This window comes from Peromyscus maniculatus, chromosome 3 (assembly GCF_049852395.1).
Source record: "Peromyscus maniculatus bairdii isolate BWxNUB_F1_BW_parent chromosome 3, HU_Pman_BW_mat_3.1, whole genome shotgun sequence".
In the NCBI taxonomy this organism is placed as follows: Eukaryota; Metazoa; Chordata; class Mammalia; order Rodentia; family Cricetidae; genus Peromyscus; species Peromyscus maniculatus.
Genome location: NC_134854.1, coordinates 95,179,384 through 95,199,653, shown reverse-complemented (window position 1 = coordinate 95,199,653; position 20,270 = coordinate 95,179,384). Strand labels below are relative to the sequence as shown.

The window sequence follows — 20,270 nt, the reverse complement described above, 5'->3', positions numbered from 1 at the left end:
ACATAATTTTAATCTCTAGGTAAAAATAATGTTAGGCCTTCTGTGAACAAATTACTCCACTGTGCCAGGAATGGACACTACTTTCTCTGCCCTGTTGTGAGGGACTGTGAGAAGGATGATAATCAAACACAGCTACAAAAATACACAGGAAATACCATCTGGACACGGCCCCCCATCCATCAAATACTGAAGAATATCTGCTGTGTGCCATGTGTGTGGCTAGATGTTAGGATACAAGAATGACAGAAGAAAAGTCAATAGAGAAAAGGGGGGAATGATGATTCCTGTTTTGTATGCAGATGTGGTGGGCACACCTGTAATCCCAGCAGTCAGAGAGCAGAGGCAGGTGGGTCTCTGTGAGCTTCAGACCACTCAGGGCCATGTAGGTAGATCCTGGAGAGAGGGGCGTGGGAATGGAGACTGATAATGTGGTCTTCCTTAAACCTTCACCTGATCCTTTTCAAATTGCATACTGCTCTCCCGCTCTTTCTACAGAAACCCCTTTCCAGGTGAGCTTACACTGTAAAATTGTGACTCATTACTGCTGAGGTTGAAAGGATATGGAAGTAACCTGTTAGCTGTTTCCTGTTCAACTTTAGGTACAAGATCTCAAGGTGGCCTCTCCTGCAACTGTCAGCCGATGTGGAATGGTGTTCGTGGATCCGGAAGAACTCAAGTGGATGCCTTATGTTAAAACATGGATGAGCAGAATCTCTGAAAAAGTAAGTGCAGCTGGATGTCCTTCCAAGTCTCCCCCAAGTATGTGTTGGGACTCGTATTGCCCAGCAGTACACAAATGTGGGTCACTCTAGTGGTGTGTGTGAGTAGAGGAATTCCATCATTTTAGCTTGTCTCTCTCCCAACACATCCCTGGATCCTCCAAGAACATATACACACCCCGTAAGTGTGCTCTGCACTGCCTCACCTGCCAGCTGCCTGTCAGTCTGCCTCCCGCCCTCTCCACCCAGCACCCTCTCTGCAAACTGGTTCCTCTTAAAAACCAACATGAGGTATTCCCTCCGCCTTACTGTTCTGCCACCCCCAAAAGAACAGAACAAGCTGAGACAGTGAACAAGACTTTGCAGACAGCCTGGTGGGTGATCAAGGAAATCACAATAAAGAATATTTAAATTCTGGTTGGATTTTAGGAGCCTTGAACACCTCTGAGAGCCAGAAGGAGAGAAAAACCTGTCTACCCCCTGCCTTGATCATAGGTGCAGTACACATTGTCACCTCAGACGTACAAGGTGTAAGATATGTTATTTCTGACATCTTACAATGATGTGATAGGCTTGTTATGATCAGTGCACCAATACCAATGCACTGTTTTTAACTGGAGTGCATGGCTTACAGCAGGGTTCCCTCTGAATTGTACAGTGAATAGGGATTTTTAAACACATAAATTCATGTAGTCACCATTATAATGCTTCACTTCCCGGCCTGAAACTCCTTGGTGCTCTACCTATATGTGCTTCCATCTCTCAGCCTACCACTTGGTGATCTTTCACTGCCCCTATGGTTCAACCGTTCCCAGAAGTCAGACAGTCTGGGTCATAGTATACAACCTTTTAGAACCAACTTTTTTTTTGACTTGGCAATTTAAGGTACCTCATGTCTTTCTTGGTTTGATATCTCATTTCTTTTTAACATGGAGTATTAATATTTCCTTGTATGGACATACCACAGTTCATTTATTCATTTATTCATTTACCTCCTAAAAGATATTGTGGATGCCTGGAGTTTGAGCAATAATCAATAAAATTGCTAAATGCACCAGTGTGAAGGTTTTTCCTTGAAATTTTGATTAGTTTGGGTAAATACATAGAAGTGTAGTATCTAGATCAGATCCATAATACTTGGCTCTGTAAGGAATCTCCAGATTGTCTCCTACAGCGGCTGTGACATCTAGTGTTCACACCAGCAGTGGAGGAGAGTTCCTGTTGCTCAAATACTTTCCATCATTTGGCATTTTGGGTGCTTTGGGTTGTATGTAGCTCAGTGGGCAGGTACAACAGGATCTTGTGTCGATTGGCAAATCCTCAAGCATGCCTTTATGGGCTTGTTTGTATCTATATGTCACCTTTGCTAAGGTATGTATTAGGGAATAGTTTTGTCCTTTATTTAACTGGGGCTGGTTGTTTTTTATTGTTGATATCAAGAGTAGAAGGCCTGCGCAACCCTACACTGGGGAGAGGGAGAAATCTTTGTATGTTTGTTTGTTTGGGAAGTTGTTGGGGTTTTTTTTTATTATTCTCTCATACAATACATCCCAACTGCAGTTCCCCCTCCCCCCTCTCCTTTCTCCCAGACCCACTCCTCTTCCGTTTCCCTTCAGAAAAGAGCAAGTCTCCCAGAGATATCATCCAAAAATGGCATAACAAGTTAAAATAAGAGTAGGCACAAACCCTCATATCAATGCTGGGTGAGGCAACTCAACAGGAAGAAAAGGGTCCCAAGAGCAGGCAAGAGTCAGAGACACCCGTACTCCCACTGTTAGGAGTCCCACAAGAACACCAAGATACACAACCATAACATATATGTGGAGGACCTACCACAGGTCCATGCAAGCTCTGTGATGGCCACTTCGGTCTCTGCGAGCCCCTATGAGCCCTGCTTAACTGATTCTGTGGGCTGTGTTCTTCTGGTGTCCCCAACCCCTCTGGCTCCTACAATCTTTCCTCTCCCTCTTCCTCAGGTTTCCCCAAGCTCTGCCTAATGTTTGGCTGTGGGTCTCTGCATCTGTTCCCCTTACTCCACATCCTCACCAGCATGAGCTTAGCCATCTGACAGGTCTAAGACAGACTCTCAACATAGTTTTGATTTGTATTTCCCTGATGGCTACCTGGACTTTTGGCATGGCCTTTGGTTGAACAGGGGGTCTCCATCCAAGTTGAGGGCTGAGATGAAGATGATGAAGAGGGGATAGTGTCAAAGTTGGGGGGGGGGAGAGGTACAAAAAGTGGAGGAGGTTTGCAGACCTCTAGGTCTACCTAGAGTTCTGGTGGCTGGCGTGGCCTCTGGTCCAGCAGTGAGTCTCTGCATGAGTTTGCCTACTTGTTGTTCTGGCTGTTGTAGCCTGCACTTGAGCAGGGGATGTCCACCTGAGTTGGGGGCTGGGACTTGGCACCAGGGGTGGGGGGCAGAGGATTGGGTCTGTGGGAACCAAACTGAGGGAATGGGAGAGTTCCATGGGTGGGTGGTCTGCCTATTCTTCTGGATGGCTTGGGCTGCACTTGAGCAGGGGATGTCCTTCTGAGTTGGGGGCAAGGACATGACAATGGGAGTGGGGGTTGGAGGGAAGAGGGATGGTGGAGAATTATGTCTGTGAGAACCAAGGGAGTGAGGATGGTCCATGGGTGGGAGGCCTACCTGTTCTGGCCAGCATAGCCTACATTTGAACAGAGAATGTCTACCCTCCTTTGTCCATTTTGATACAACTTTTTTTTTTACAAATGTTTTATCAAATTATATCCTTTGGAGCTGTCTTCTCGTAGACTGTGGCTTCTTATTCTTCTAACGGTACTGTGGTATCTCTTCAGACAATATAATCTTTCAATTTTTATCCTCATAACAGTGTCTTTCACAGAGAAATGTTTTTTTAAGATTTATTTAATTTCATATGTGTGAGCATTTTGCCTGCATGCATGTCTGGGTAGTATGTGCATGTCTTGTATCCCCAGAGGTCAAAGAAGTTGTCAGATCCCCTGGAACTAGAGTTATGGATGACTATCAGACACTGTGTGGGTTCTGGAAATGGATCCTACGTCCCCTCCAAGATCATCTAGTACTCTTAATCATGGAGCCTTCTCTCCAGCCCCTAGAATCTTTTAATTTTAATGAGGTCTAACATCAAATTTTTTACATATCATTATATTAATGCTGTCTCTAAAAGCCCATTTTCAAATCTAAAGCCATCTCAGTTTCTCTTATATTATCTTCTATAAGTTTCATATTTTGTGTTTTATATTAAAGTCAGTGACTCATTTTGAGATCATCTTTGTAATGGATCTAAGGTCAGTATCTCTACTCATTTGGTTTTATGTTGTTTTTCATTTTGTTTTATTTTTCATTTTGTGGCTATTCCGTTGTTTCAGTACCTATTGTTGAAAATAAGACTGTCAAAACAAAATTTGAAAACTCCAAAGGTAGTATAGAGACTACTAGGAGAGGGCAAAGGGAGAGAGTTAGGTGAGTAGAAAGATACAATTGATGCACGTATAGCAATGTCACCATTGACCTAGTAATATGAGAGATTAATCTGCATTAATAAGTCTACTTTTTTAAGGAAAACATCTCTTGTGCACTAGAATGCATTATTATTATTATTATTATTATTATTATTATTATTATTTTGTTTCTTTGAGTCAGGGTCTCATGTGGTACAGACTACCCTTAAACTTACTGTGTAGCTGAGGATGGCCTTGAACATCTGATCTTCCTACCTCTACCACCTCCCAAGTTCTAGGATTTGAGGTGTGAACAACAAAGCCTAGCTTTAACCTTTGTCCTTTTGTTAAAGAAATATTGGCTATCGTTGCACAGGTCTATTCTGAATTCCCTAGTCTGTTATATTAGGTGCATTGTTTGGAGACAGGATCCTATCATGTAGCTCCTATAGCCTTTAGCTCACAATTCTCCAGCCTCAGCCTACCAAATACTAGAATTACAGGTGTGTACCACCATCCCAGGCTTCTGAGCTCTCTATCCTTTTCTATTGACATTTTATATATGTGTGTGTGTGTGTGTGTGTGTGTGTGTGTGTGTGTGTGTGTGTACATATATAGATATATATTAATAATTCACATAAAAGACATTAATATACATAATACATACACACATATATGTGTATATGTATATATATTCAAATTATCTTTACTTTGCCCTAAATCTTGAAGTGGGGTGGTATCTTAGTTACTTTTATATTACTATGAAGAGGCACCATGACCAAGGCAACTTATAGAATAAAAAATTTCTTGGGGAGTTTCTTACATTTTTAGAGGGGTGAGCCCATGACCATCATGGTGGGGAGCATGGCGTCAGGCAGGCAGGCATGACGCTAGGGCAGTAGTTTAGAGCTTTATATCCCAATCCACAGGCATGAGGCAGAGAGGAAGAGAGACAATGGGAATGGTGTGGGCTTCTGAAACCTCAAAGCCCACCCCCAATGACATACCTCCTCCAACAAGGCCATGCCTCCTAGTCAGTTCCTCCAACTGGGAAGGAACCAGGTTTCAACATATGAGTCTATGGGGCACGTTCTCATTCAATTCACCACAGACAGCATCAATCCTGCCAATACGCTCTTCTTCAGTATTTTGTTGCCTATTCTTGGACTTTTGTCCTTTCATAGTCAGTTGTGAGCCTCCCGACACGCTGGAACCAAACTCTTGTCTTCCACAAAAGTAGTGTGTGCTCTTAACCCCTGAGACATCTCTCCAGCCCCTACTTCTCCCATTCTAATCTGTGACTACTTGGTTCTATTGTCCTGTCACATTAGCTTGAACTTCCAATACGGTACCGAATAACAAGGGTTAAACTATCTTTTAAGTCTTTGGAAATTATCCCTTCCACCTTGTTGAGACATTAAAATGTTGCCTTCTCTGCTTATTCCTTCTTATTGTGCTTAGTGGTGAAAGATTGTCAGCAAACAATGCTGTGTAATGTATGCACTGGTACTTTAAGAAGTACTTATAAAGTGAAACCTCTGAACTCATTACCAAACCAAGAAGTGTAGTGCATTCTCCATTGCCTAGTATGACCTCTGTGCATCCCTACTGAGCCATGGGTTTCTGAAGACTTCGTTTCATGCTGTGGATCAGTAAAATCCTTAGACACTAGGGTGCTAGCAGTAGATCTAAAGGCTACTGAATATACTAGACACATGGATTTTAAACACCTCATTTCTAAATTTAATCAGGATTGTAGGAGCCAGAGAGGTCAAGGACATCACAAGAGAACTCACAGAATCAAGTAACCTGGGCTCATGGGGGCTCACAGACACTGTATGGGACTGACATAGACACTCTGCATATATGTTACAGTTGTGTGGCTTGGTCCTCTTGTGGGACTCCTGACAGTGAGGACAGGGGCTGTCTCTGACTCTTCCTGGCTTTTGGGACCCTAGTCCTCATATTGGGTCTCCTTGCCCAGCCTTAACATATGAGGAGGTGCTTAGTCTTACTGCAACTTGACATGCCATGTTTTGTTGATATTCATGGGAGACCTACCCTTTCCTAAGAAGAAACAGAGGAGGGGTGGATTGGGGGGGTGGAAGCAGAGGGGTGTTGCGTGGAGGAACTGGGAGGAGAGGAAGGGAAACTGCAGCTGGGATGTAAAATAAATAATTTATTTTAAAAAACACATAAATAAAACAAAGAAGAATTTACTCAAACGTTCTTTATTTGTTTCATTTCAGCTGAATGAGGAAACCCGAGAATATTTGTTGAACCTTTTCAATCGTTACGTTGATGAAGGGTTACATTTTATAAACAAAAAGTGCAGCCAAGCCATCCCACAGGTGGACATCAGCAAAGTGACCACACTCTGCTGCCTGCTGGAGTCCTTGCTACTCAGCAGGGATGGAAGCATCCTGTCAATGGTACGAAGTTTTGGTGTGTGTGTGTGTGTGTGTGTGTGTGTGTGTGTGTGTGTGTGTGTGTGTGTGTGTGTGTGTGTGTTGGTATCTGAACACCATAGTGCACATGTGAAGATCAGAGGATAACTTTGGGGCATTGGTTCTCTTCCCACCAAGGGTTCAGGAGTCAAGTTCCGGTTGTGGAGCTTAAGTGCTATTACCCACTGAACCGTCTCGCCAGCCCTGCGTGAAGCCTTCTTCTTACTATAGAGCTACATAAATACTATTGGTCTATCAGATTCTTTGCCAATAGAAACTCTACACTTCCTGAAATTTGACCATTTTATTTTTTAATTTAATTTTCATGAGACTAATGACTGCGTTAGACCCAAAGTTAGAAGGGATACCAGAAAGCCTGTAGTTTATTCCTCTACTTGACTTTTAATACCCTTGTAGTCTACAGCATCTTTCAGGACAATGTGTGCTCAGTCTGTTTAAAAACATTCATACTGCCATAAAGTAAGTTAGAATGCACAGCAGAAGTCAACCTCGGGTGTGTTTCCGCCTGGCGCCTGTCATTTACTGTTCATCATCTCCCGTCATGTAAAGGAAGCACAGCTTTGTGAATCACTAATAAGTCTAATAAGACAAAACTCCCAAACTTTACAATTTAGGGTTTTCCGTCCGAACATAGATATTTATCACTTCTCTTTGTACTTTCAGGAGCAAATGAAGCTGAACACCTTGCTGTGCCAGACTTTCGTGTTCTGCTACCTGTGGTCTCTGGGTGGAAACTTAACCGAAAATTACTGGGATACGTTTGATACATTTATTAGAACACAATTTGATGATAATGCTGATGCCAGGGTAAGGACCAAGTGGAGGTGACGTCATAACTTTAAATCCTTAAAACTTTAAGACCTTTATGTTTTGTAAAAAGAAGAGTGGTGCTCATATAAAACAAACACTCCAGAAAACGTAGTTGTGAGCTTAAAGATTTGAATTAATAAATACAATTTAATTTAAATAAAAAGAAATGTGTGAGCAGGAAGAGCAACAACTTTAAGAGCTTTAGTCCCATTCATTGTGAGGTTTTAAAAACATTATTCTCTTTCAGACCCTGACAACATCTATTGTATTAAAAATAAAAAACAAACAAGCAAATAAATCTTTTGGTGTGCTTTCAGAGGCATTGCATATATTAATAAGGCAAATGGTCTGTAAACCCCTGAACTGTAGATAAGTACTGAGTCCTAATTAACAGGTGTATTTTCACAGTTGATCTGTATTGACTCTTTAACTACTTTTTATGCATCCCAACATTGAGTAAATGTGCTATGGTGACCAGATTCCTCATCATCACAGATAGATGCAAATGTACCTTGTGTTATTAGACTGAAATTGGAAATACTACTACTCATGGATTTTTAAAATATTAGTGTATGGGTATAATTGTATGAAAACTGACATGTGCATAAAGTTGTCCTTGGGGAAACTGATCCCAGAATTCTCCCAAGGATTCCAAAGTCTGCAGATGTTCGAGTATCTTCTATCAAAAGGGGCATTGTTGGTAAATATCCTACACACAGCCTCCTGCGTGCTCTAACTCATCCCTAAGTTACTCATAGCACCTAAGATAATAAAACACACTCCGTACAGATAGACCATTTGTGAACCTCGTGTGTGTGTGTGTGTGTGTGTGTGTGTGTGTGTGTGTGTGTGTGTGTTTGACTCTTTTGTTTCTGGCACTTCCATTTGGTTCTTTTCCAGACTCTCAATTTCCTTGGTAAATTTTTCCCCCATGTTCTCAAATTTCTCATCCATTTTGCTAGGATTTTTCCTCACCCACATTGGTGATTTTAATCCAGGATCTGAACTAATTTTCTGATTTCACTCATCCTGTTCAAATCCTCCTTGAAATAATTCAATTTTTAAAATGTAGGGTGTGGAATTCTATTTTTTTTTTAAATGGGGTCTTGTGAGGGACTCGCCCCTACCTTTTCCCCAGGGAACTCTTGAGGAGGGAGAAGTGGGAAGTATTTAGATAGAAATACAGAGGGGAGAGAGACAGACAGAAACACAGGATAGCTCGGGAGGGCCTGGGTCCCTCTCCACCGGCCCCTTCTGTCTCTTCTAAAGGGCTTTTTAAAGGAATACCAAGGGGAGGGGCAAAAGACCTCCCCTTGCCAGACCAAAGCACGCCACACATCCAAGTGCAGACACTCCCAAACACCTGGCAACCACACACTTGATGGAGCAATCCTCTAATGCAGCTCTGCTGGGTAAAGCAAGCTCGGATCTCACTAGGAAATCTTTGTGGGCCTCCACGGGGTCTCACGATGAAACCCTGGCCTGGAACTTACTGTGTAGACGAGGCTGACCTAAAACTCACAGAGATCGGCCTGCCCGGCCTTCTGGGTGGTAGGGTTAAAGGTGTATGCCACCTCTGACAAAACAAAGAATTCTTTTCACGACATTTCAGTTACTGCATAATCTTCGCCTTCTGAAGGATCTGTGTTGGCTATTTCATGTTTGGGGTGTGCCCAAGCTGTAATTTGTACATCTGTTGGGATGGAAGAATTTTTTCCTCTTAACCACCTTTTATTTTATTTTAAAGATGTATTTACTTTTATTTTATGTATATGAGTGTTTTACCTGGGTGTGTGCATGCACACCACATGTGTACAGTGTCCACGGAGGCCAGAGGAGGGAGTTGGATACTGGGGAACTGGAGTTCGAGGCCACTGTGAGCCACTGTTGCAGGTGCTGGGAACTGAACCCGGTTCCTCTACAAGATCAGCAAGTGCTCTCGACGGTCAAGCCGTCTCTCCAGCCCCTTGCCTGTTTCATTTTATGTGGGTCTTCTTAGTGCCCAGTCCTTCCTTGGACTTAGGGACCCTGCTATTATTTAGAGAGGAGAAGCAGATAACAGTAACAGGGACCGTGGTTTGACAACAAAGCTGACACCAACATGCAGTACAAAGCAACACTGTCCTCGGTTTTCATCCCCCAGGGCGGTACAAGAAAACAAGTGTTGGGACAGTGTGAGACAGATGGAGGGAGCGTGACGATTCCTAAAGCTTAAGAAAGTGATGAAGAATAAGTAAAAGGGGGAAATAATGAGAAAAGGGAGAAGGACAAGATTTGACTGAGCAAAGTAATAATTAAAGAAATTAAGAAGTCTATATGGGGCTGAGGATAGAGTTCAGAGGTAGAGTGCTTGCCTAGAAAAGAGAGAGAAAGGGGGAGAAGGGAAGAAAGGAAGGGGGAGGGAGGAAAAAAGAAAGGATGGAGGGAAAGGAAGAGAGAGAGAGAAAGGAAGGAAGGAAGGAAGGAAGAAAGGAAGAAACAAAGAAAGAAAGAAAGAAAGAAAGAAAGAAAGAAAGAAAGAAAGAAAGAAAGAAAGAAAGAAAGAAAGAAAGAAAGAAAGAAGAAAGAAGAAAGAAAGAAAGAAAGAAAGAAAGAAAGAAAGAAAGAAAGAAAGAAAGAAAGAAGGAAAGAAAGAGAAAGAAGGAAAGAAAGAAAGAAAGAAAGAAAGAAAGAAAGAAAGAAAGGAAGGAAGGAAGGAAGGAAGGAAGGAAGGAAGGAAGGAAGAAAGAAAGAAAGAAAGAAAGAAAGAAAGAAAGAAAGAAAGAAAGAAAGAAAGAAAGAAAGAAAGAAAGAAAGAAAATGGAGATTCAGAAAATAAAAGACAAGTGAGGCTAAAGTTTTAAAAAATTCTGTCACTATTTCTTCCTAACTGGAAGCTCCAGCCCTAGAAGGTGAGAGAGCAGGCCCTCATATCTCAAATGAAGACGGATTAAGGGGGTGTAGCGCCTCTGTGGGGTTGCAGTCAGTTGGACCGGCCTGTCTGCCTTCCCTGTTGAGCAGGGGTCATCTCTCCTTTGGCGTTTCTCAGCCAGCAGCATGGGGGGGGGGCACTCTCAGGGTAATGCCCACCCTGCCAGCTCCTGTCTTCTCTCGGCACGTGTGTCAGATTTTAATGCCAAAGGCTCCAAGGGGGTTGAGTTGGTGCACAGACAGACAGACAAGTGGGCACATACACATAAATGAAAATGAATCAAATAAATATGTAAATAAAAAAATCCCATCCCCATACTCTGTAATTTGGAGACAGGAGGATCTCTGGGGCTTGCTAGCCACCAGCCTCGCTCCAGGTTCAGTAAGACCTCATCTCAAATGATAGAGTAAGACACCTAGTGTCCTCCACTGGCCTCTGCACTCACCCACACAATGCACATATCACACGCATGTGCACACACACACAGCACACGCACAGGAGTGAATGCATCCCCACTGCAGTTAAACTAAAGAAGAAGGAGGAGGAGGAGGAGGAGAAGAAGAAGAAGAATTATCCTCTGATATTTGAACAAATTCTTCTTAAAAAGAAACATGACATTCAACTCTCTTTGTGTTCTCTGGTCGCCTTTGATTTCATGTGAATGTACCTATTTCTGTGGGTCAGTGTTGTCCATTGATATTTGATTTTCTGTTTTCAGCTTCCCAGTTCTGGAGATCTGTGGAGCATTCATGTAGACTTTGACACCAAACGCTTGGACCCCTGGGAACGAATCATACCCACCTTCAAGTACAGCAGGGAAGTCCCCTTCTTTGAGATGCTTGTCCCTACAACAGACACAGTGCGCTATGGCTACCTAATGGAAAAGCTGCTGGCCGTCAGGCATTCGGTGTTGTTCACGGGAACAACCGGAGTCGGCAAGGTAGGAAACGCGTCGGAAAAGAAGTGCCGTCAAAAGTGAGGGGACCGTGGAGTTAGGGTCCTCAGCACCAGAAATAACACACCGTTTCCCAGCAGAAATTTTTAGATTCCATCACTTTTTCAAGAAGAATTTATCTCTGCAGAATCTATATAGACCCGAGGATTTCCCCAAAGTTTATCGGTTTCTGGACATATCCTCGGTTGGCGTCATCGACCAGGCTTTGAGTTTAGGGGCATTTCCGTGCCTCTGCAGTTCTCTCCTGTTGTCTGGAGAGAAACTGCCCAGGGCAACTGTGTTCCCGGAGGACTGTTGATAAAGGTCATTCTGTCCTGTTTCTTACGTATTTTAACCGACCCAGCCATAACTCCTTTGTCATTTTAATTTGGGTGGGGAGGGGTTGAGAAGAAAATACTTAGAGGCATCCACACAAGCCAGGATTCACTGTTTCCTATGTTATCATTAAGAAGCGTGGGCCAGCAACACAGCCCAGCAAATAAAGGAGCTTGCTGCCAAGCTTGGCTACCTGAGTCCAATCCCCAGGACACCGGGCGTTGGAAGGAGAAAACCAATTCCTTTTATGCTGTCCTCTGGCCTCCACATATGTGCACCATGACCCATAGGCACCCCCACATACGTGCTCACACATGCACACATGCACACACACTCACACATGCTCCCACACACATACAATAAATAAAATATAAATTTTAAAAGATTTCAAAAAAGAAATGTGGATCTACTTCAGTGTCAAATTGGGCTGAAGAATTTTGGTGTAACACTAAGACTTCTTTCTGAGTTAGATCTGATTAGAGTACTTCTTTGGTTCTGCTGACTATAACTGAAATCCATGTCCACAGTGAAAGAATTCCCAACAGTTCCATCTAGATCCAGACCTCCTCCTTTGATCCTGTTTCTCATTCACTGAGCTGGATCATGACCAGTGTGGGCTACTGAAAAAGTATTGTACTGAATATGAAATCAATCAACATATTCTTTTTCATTCAAAGTCTGTGATCGCCAAAGGGTTGCTGAACAAAATTCAAGATTCAGCCGGCTATGTCCCCGTTTATCTGAATTTTTCTGCCCAGACTTCATCTTCAAGGACACAAGAGATCATTGAGTCAAAATTGGAAAGAAAAAGAAAAAATATTCTAGGTAAGAATCATCATTGCAGGTTGTTTTTTTTTTTTCCACACAAATTATTCCTCAGCCAATAAGTCGCTTACAAAGGGAACAAGCTGAGGAGACCAGCTTGCTTCACACCAACCCATTCTTGAGGTGAGCAGCCTAGTCCTTCGAGGAAAGCACTGATCTCTCTTAAAGGTCCTGCATGTCCAGGTGAGGCCATGCCTCAGCACGAGTTCGTGGCGAGCCCACATAAGGAGAGTCTGCTAACAGTTGTTTTCCTCATCCGGGTATCTCACCGTGAATTGCATGTCATTCATTTCTCCTACTAGTGTGTTGTTGCTATGACAACACACCAGACGAAAGCAACTTAAAGGAAGAGGAATCTGTTTTGGCTCACAGTTCGGGGGGGGGTGGGGGATGGGGAGGCGACTGATCAGAGCGGGAAAGCATGGCGGCAGGAGCGAGCAGGTGGTCACGCAGCATCTGCCATCAGGAATCAGAGAGATGAAGGCTGGCGCTCCGCTTGCTCCCTCCTCTTTTTATTCCTTATTCTTGTTTAGACTGGGATCCCAGTCCATGAGATGGAGCCCCCACAGTTGGGGTTAACCTTCCCTTCTCCATTAAACACTCTCCCAGACACACCCCAAAGTGTGGCCCCTAGGCGATTCCAAGTGAAGTCAAACCAAAGATTAACCCTGACAGCCCCCGCCAGCCCAGACCATCCTCAGTCTCTGACATTTCATGGCTCCCCTTCCCTCCACCCAGGGTCCTCAAATCCCAACTGACTTCCATTTGTTCAAAACCAGCAAAGGTCTTCATATGTGGCACATGGAGTTTCTGGGTTTGGTGTTTTCAGACAAGGTTTGACATCTCCTTCTCTTTCCTTTATTTGCTACTTAAGGTTTTTTTTTGGGGGGGGGGTTGTTGTTGGTTTTTGGTTTTTGTTTTTTGTTTTTTGTTTTTTGTTTTTTGTTTTTTGTTTTTTAAGCATAGTTTTCCTGTCACCTTTAGATGTTTCAAGTCTGGGTCAATGTAAAACACCAACCCCCAAGCCTAATTGAAAATCAGCCCTTGTCTCTGTTGTAAGTCAGATTTGCAGCACCAGGCCTGGCATGGAGGGTAGCATGGGGTGTTTTTATTAACCCTAGAGGTCCTGATGTGTAGGGGCCGACGATGGACTAATGTTTTGTTCCCCACTGGCATTTAGGTTGTCGCTTTGTGTGGCCTCTGCTCCTCTGGCCCTGGATTGCTATCCGTGTTCCCTGGGAGGCAGGACCGAGCTCTTGTGAGCTTTCCTAAAAGAGCAGTTCACTGGTCAGCCTTCAGCCTCCTTACTGGAGGGCTGCCTGAGGTTGATCTCAAGGTCTCAGCCTCCACTCCTTCCCATCCTCCAGTAATACAAGGCGCTGGGCTTCACTTAGCAGAGCCCACAGCCCTTCTGGATGGGTACCTGACAGAGCTCAGGCTCAGCTGCTTTCCACAGTGTCCATCATGCACTGACCTCCATATGCTAACAGTGGGGTTGCCAACTGCCTCACTGACTCCCCTTGGTCCCCTTTGCCTTGCTCAGCTAAACACGGGGCCGCAGATGCCAGGCTGGTTTTTTGGCATGAGCTCCACGTTTTTAATGAATTATTCCCTTAGGTCTTTTCTTCCCAGTCTGGTCTTGCTACATGGCTTCTCTGGGACAGAAGATGGAGTGGAGGCCTGAATTAGCTTCAGTTGCCTTGGAATCACCACCTATCGTTAATCCCAGCCACGGGGCTGTAGCTGTTTTCTCAAGCCCTGAAGACCAGAATGGGTGAACTCACCTGTGCTTCCTTCCTACTGTCCAGGAATTTCCATTGATGGGATTGGGATGCTTCCAAATATCAAAGCCTGTTTTCCATATGGGAATGGTGAGGTGGTGTTCATGAATGGAAACCTTTGGTATCTATCTTAGTTAGGGTTTCCATTGCTGTGAAGAGACACTATGACCACAGCAATTCTTATAAAGGAAAACATTTAATTGGGGGCTGGCTTAAAGTTCAGAGGTTTAGTCCATTGTCATTATCATGGGAAGTATGGCAGCACCCAGGCAAAAAATGGTGCAGAAGAGGTAGCTGAGAGTTCTACATAAAGATTGGTAGGCAACAGGAAGGGACCTTCAGCCACTGGCCTGACTTGAGCATCTGAAACTTCAGTCTGCCCCCAGTGACATACTTCCTCCATCATATACTCCAATAAGGCCACACCTCCTAATAGTTCCAATCTCTATGGGCCTATGGGGGCCATGTTCTTTCAAACCACCACAATATCCCTCTACTTTTTTCTGTGGAAAGGTAATCCCCTTCCTCCCCCATGCTCAGGTGCTTAGCCATCTGGTCCTCACATCTGGAAAGGTCCAGGCCCCTCTGGGGAGCTAGCATCATCATGTGTTTCTGAGACTAAGGATGGGGAACCACATGGCAGGACAATGTGAATGCCTGTATCTCCTGGAAGAGGGTGGATGGGCAGATCCATCATGACCCCAAATGCCCCAATGGTTCCACCACCTCTCTATTCCACCACACCGCAGACCATGCCTCAACATGAATTTCTGTAAAGACAAATCATTTTCAAACCACCACAACAAAATGGCCTTACATTTTCTGATGACAAATTGTGATTCTTAAAAATTATTTTTTCTTTTCCCAGGAGCACCAGGAAACAAACGAGTCGTGATTTTTGTTGACGATCTGAATATGCCCCGACTGGATCGCTATGGCTCCCAGCCACCCATTGAATTGCTTCGGCAATATCAAGATTTTGGTGGATTTTATGATAGGAACAAACTCTTTTGGAAAGAAATACAGGTTAACTTCAGATTTTACAGTAATGGGTGTCTTCAAATATGGAGTGTTATTTGCCAGGGCTACTATAACAAAATACTACAGTCTGGATAGCTTAACCTAGTTTTTCATAATTCTGAAGTTCAAGGTCAATGAGTCAGCAGACTCCACTCCTCTAAGACTTCCCTGCTTGGCCTGTAGATGTCCTCCTTCTCATGTCTTTACATGGGTTTATTAGTCTGTTTCCTGTTGCTAACCACAGGCTGGGTAAGTTATAAAGAGATATATTATGGATTGTGGTTTTGATCCAGGAGCAAGAGGCTATATGTGGTGACCGCTTTCCTGCTTCACTACTGGGATGGTGCAAGTGGTAGGTGACCCTGGAGAGACGTGTACAAATGTCCCCTCAACGCAGATGGGGAACCAATGGTGGAACAAAATAAAGATACCATCAAAATCCAACCTGGTAAACCAATGAGTCTATTGGGCTTACCTACAGGTGTGGACGAAGGGTTAGTTACAGGAACATGGGTGACTCAAAGGCAGCTGCAAGGTTGGATATGGTGGTACATGGCTTTAATCCCAGCACTTGGGAGGCAGAGGCAAGTGGATCTCTGTGAGTTTAGGGCCAGCCTGGCCTATATCACAAGCTCCAGGTCAGCCAGGGTCACAGAGTAAAACCCTGTCTCAGAAGGAAGAGCAGGGGCAGCTGCCTCACGCAAAGCTCACCCCCACCCATCATGGGTGACAACTCATAACAGCTGGATCTGGAGTTTGTTGCACGACTTGCAGGCAGCTCAACATTTCAGAGTCTCCTCTCTCCTCATCAGTCCTTACTACCTATATAACCTTGGGAATCCAGGGGCCTTGTGAATCTAGTAAGTTTCTGGTACTTCCTAGAACTTGTGAATTGTTTATGTCTTGGTATGAAGAAGCTTTCTTTTGTAACTTAAGAAGCAGGGGGAAATGCTATATATATACAACAGCAAGACATCACATGGAGAAATATGAGGAGCATGTACCTTTTTGTCTGTTCCTGCTCTCATGAGGCTACCAATAACTCAACAGTGGACATATCATTCTGATGACCTTATCCAATCTTAATAACTTCCTAAAATTACCATCTCAAAACAACATGGTTGGATTAAATTTCTCCTGTCCACATGCCTCATAACAGGGATTAAAGTCTGACATGAGATATAAAGGAGGCAAACTGTACTCAAACCACAGAAATTGGCTTCCTTCTGTGTCCCAATCTCTTACAGAGGTACCATTCATCTAGTATTTTGGGTCACCTTAAAGACATCATTTTATGTTAATCACCTCTTCAAATTCCTGTCTCCAAAGGCAATCAAATTTTTACCACAAATTAGGACTTCAACACATTATTTCTGGGTAAATTCAGTCTATAAAACATGGCTGGGTGTTTCTTACCTTTAATTCAGTTCATCCTATCTGCATTGAGTTCTTGCCAGGCTCTTTGGGGAGATGAGTGGCAAATGAGACTGTCCTTCCCTCCCAGAGAGTGGAGTTTTAGAGAGTATGACAGACCTTTGTAGTGAAAGATGATGAGCGGCAGAGACAGAATTCAGGGTTGGGATTGGGTTGAGGATGAGAGAAGCAGGTAGTTGAGAACCTAGATTATAAACACAGAACAAAGGGAGTGAACACAACTATCTCGCTTATGCAGAGGGCCTAGTCCAGTCCCATGCAGGCCCCACAGCTATTGGTCTAAAGTTCCTGAGTTCCCACTAGCTTGGTTCGGTTGTATCTGTAAGTTTCACCATCATGATCTTGATGCCACTTGCTCATAGAATTCTTCTTCCCTCTCTTCAACTGGACCTCTGGAGCTCAGCCTGGGGCTTGGCTGTGGATCTCTGCATCTGTTTTCCATCAGTTACTGGATGCAGGCTCTTTGATGACAGTTAGGGCAGTCAAAACCTGGTGCTAGGGAAGTTCTCAGGAATCCACAAGGGTGACAGAACACATTCGTACACCCTGAGCCATCTTGCCCAGCCCCCAGAGTGGCCTTTGCAAAACACAGCCCTGACACTGCCAACTGAGCAACTCAGTTAAACACCCAAGACCTTGGTTTTTCCATCATGAAATGAGGGTAGGAATAGTGACCTCAGCTAGTCATGGGGTCACAATGCTGGCTCCTGATAGGTCCTCAAAAGAATATCGGTGCCAAGTCTTGATGTTAGGGAGGGCAGATCTTATCTCTTTCTCTGCAGAGTGACCCAAGTGGCTTTTCTCTCCACACAGGATGTAACAATTGTATCAGCATGTGCTCCCCCAGGAGGGGGCCGCAACCCTGTGACACCCCGCTTCATCCGACACTTCAGCATGCTGTGCCTCCCTATGCCCTCGGAGCACAGTCTAAAGCAGATTTTTCAGGTGAGTGTGGATTCTAACTTGACAAGATGGGGAAAAGAAAATATGTAACATGAGATCCTCGGATGTCATAGTCAACATAGTCCGCTGGGTTTCGGGGGACCCCTTCCACCCCTTTCCTAAGGAGGAAGCATGTGACCATAGGCACCCAAAGAGCAGCTGACAAGCGTCTGCATCCCTGATTGCTGTAGTTGTGGTCTCACAAGGCAGACCATTTAGGAATGCAGACAGATTAAATGTGACATTTGTTCTTAAAGAAAGGAGACCTCCTCCACTGCCCAGTCCTCACCTCTGCTCACACTTCAGACATGACAGCCAGGCCTGGGTGTCCCCTCAAACCACAGACCACTCCAGGCAGCTCCCGTTCCTCACATCCCAGACAGACTTCATCGACTCTCCACCACCACTATGAACCGTCAGCCATCTTACTCCCTCCTGTACTAACCTCCCCAAGGGACCAATTGCTCATCTTTTAAATGGGAAGCACGTTGTTACCTTAACCTAGAAGGGCTCAGAAGTGTCCGATAAACGTGAAGCATTATTCTGAAAAGAGTGATGACAAAATTTGAGTCAAGGGAGGGCATGCCATCACCAATCACCCAAGGCTGGCCTTGGAGGAGGGTTCAAACCGACAGAGAGGAACAGAGATTTCTTGAGGGAACAGAGTCACAGAGACAGGAAATGGAAGGTTTGTGGTAAGTCACATATCACTTTGAATTCCACTCAGCCAACCCAAACACCAAACAAATCACAAGAAAAATCCTGTTCTTGAGAGTACATTCTGAACAAGGGCTTGACACACAGATGCCTTTGTGTTGGAATTTAGTCTTCTAGTTGCGCTTAGAAAGGGTATCAGAACCAGAGTACTTGAAAGACAAATATTTGGCTTAAAAATGTAACTCTCATTGCATTTCTGGTTCCAGGCCATCTTGAATGGCTTCCTGGCTGATTTCCCACCAGCTGTAAAGCAAACTTCATCAAACATTGTGGAAGCTGCAGTTGAGATTTATAACAGGATGAGTGTCGATCTCCTGCCAACCCCAGCCAAGTCCCATTACGTCTTTAACCTGAGAGACTTATCCAAGTGTGTGCAAGGTAGTGTACCGAACCTTCATCCTTGGTTCTGCGTTTCCATTGCCTTCCACCAACTCTCTCAGAATCATGTGCACCAAGGTGTCTATGATTCAACTAGGCCCCCCTAGCATGATGCTTAATCTCAATTTTCCACATGATGAGTTCTAGAACCACCTGGGAGAGGACCTTCTTGGCACGGCTAATTGAGGCGGGAAGACCTGTCCACTATGGGTGGCACTATTCCCTGGGCTTGAGATCCAGACTGTGTAAGGAGGAGGAAGTAAGCTGCGCACACATTCTACTTCTCCACTCTCCTGTCTCTGCTACCTGACTGTGGATGTGTTGTGCACAGCTGCCCCAAGCTCCTGCTCATCTGACCTCCCCGAAAAGATGGACTATTACCTGGAGCTGTGAGGGAAGCTAAACCTCTCCTTCCTCCTCAGCTGCTTTTGCCAAGGTGTTTTATCACAGCAACGGGAAGGTAGCTAAGACACAGAGCATAGCTTATTCAAGTCCCCTTACCCTCCTACCTCATGCTGAACTCCAGAACTTTCTCAAATCCCCAACATCCATCCCCCTTCTCACTTCCAGATGAAAGTGAGAGAGAGAAAACTGAAAAATAGAAGTAATCAGATCAGAGACACCTCATCTCCCAAATCTCCCAAACAACTTCTCTCCTGCCCTGAGATGAGCTGCGCCTGTATACGCCCTCTGCTATGAAGGTCCATCTCCACCTTCCTCATCGGAGATTTGCTTCATATAATCCCCACTTTGCTTTTATAGAATTCTCTGCTATTAGATCAAGTTAATTCTCCTGAGGTACTATTCCTCTCCTTTTCTAGAAAGACTCCTGTAAAAAAAGAAAAAATGGCCTCTCCTCATGATCCCTTCAGTTCTACCTTTAACATGAGTCAGTCAAAGCGTATACTTAACCCTGGACTTAACTTGGCTTCCCACAGGCCAGATCTCAGTGTTTGGCACTGCCCTCTCCCCCACCCAAGCAGTCCAGGGTACAAACTCTCCTGTGTTCCCTTCTCTGTCCCTGGCTGTTGCCAATCCATCTGCACTGATGGCTGCTCATCTGCTCTACCTTAAAATTGTGGCCTCTGGGTTCTGTCCTAGGTCCATGTTTTGTCCAACCTCCTCAGTCAGTTCTCTATCACCGATTTCAGCCTCCTGTCTTAGCAAGTGTCTCCCACGTGCCATACTCTTCCCAAGGTCCTCACTCAGATGTCCAATTGAACTTCTTAAATTAGCAGATTGATAGTAGATTCTTAGCCAGATGTGTTAATGCACGCCTTTAATTCCAGCACTCAGGAGGCAGAGGCAAGCAGGTCTCTGTGGGTTCTAGGCCAGCCTGGTCTACAAAGTGTGCTCTGGGTCAACCGGAGCTACATAGTGAAACCCTGTCTCACGCATACAGAAAAGTGGATTCTTGCTTCATCCCTCCACCACTGGCCATGGCTATCTCTGCCCTAGAGGGGACTACCATTAACTCCTCTGGTCACAGGCCTTGAACAACCTCCCCCTTGAAAATATATCCCAAATCTAACCACTTCTTTCCATCCC

General features: G+C 44.4%; 1 protein-coding gene across 4 annotated transcripts in view; it reads left to right on the top strand.

The window, feature by feature from the left end:
• Dnah6 (dynein axonemal heavy chain 6) overlaps nucleotides 1-20,270 on the top strand; it is a 233,090-nt gene that overhangs the window by 102,953 nt on the left and 109,867 nt on the right. For all 4 annotated transcript variants that reach the window (XM_042273489.2, XM_042273487.2, XM_042273488.2 and 1 more), the window contains exons 35-42: nucleotides 600-722; nucleotides 6,416-6,598; nucleotides 7,298-7,441; nucleotides 11,074-11,295; nucleotides 12,303-12,450; nucleotides 15,100-15,257; nucleotides 17,499-17,630; nucleotides 18,551-18,722. In XM_042273489.2, the coding sequence (XP_042129423.2) occupies nucleotides 600-722; nucleotides 6,416-6,598; nucleotides 7,298-7,441; nucleotides 11,074-11,295; nucleotides 12,303-12,450; nucleotides 15,100-15,257; nucleotides 17,499-17,630; nucleotides 18,551-18,722 (1,282 nt within the window). The remainder of the gene's footprint in view (nucleotides 1-599; nucleotides 723-6,415; nucleotides 6,599-7,297; nucleotides 7,442-11,073; nucleotides 11,296-12,302; nucleotides 12,451-15,099; nucleotides 15,258-17,498; nucleotides 17,631-18,550; nucleotides 18,723-20,270) is intronic.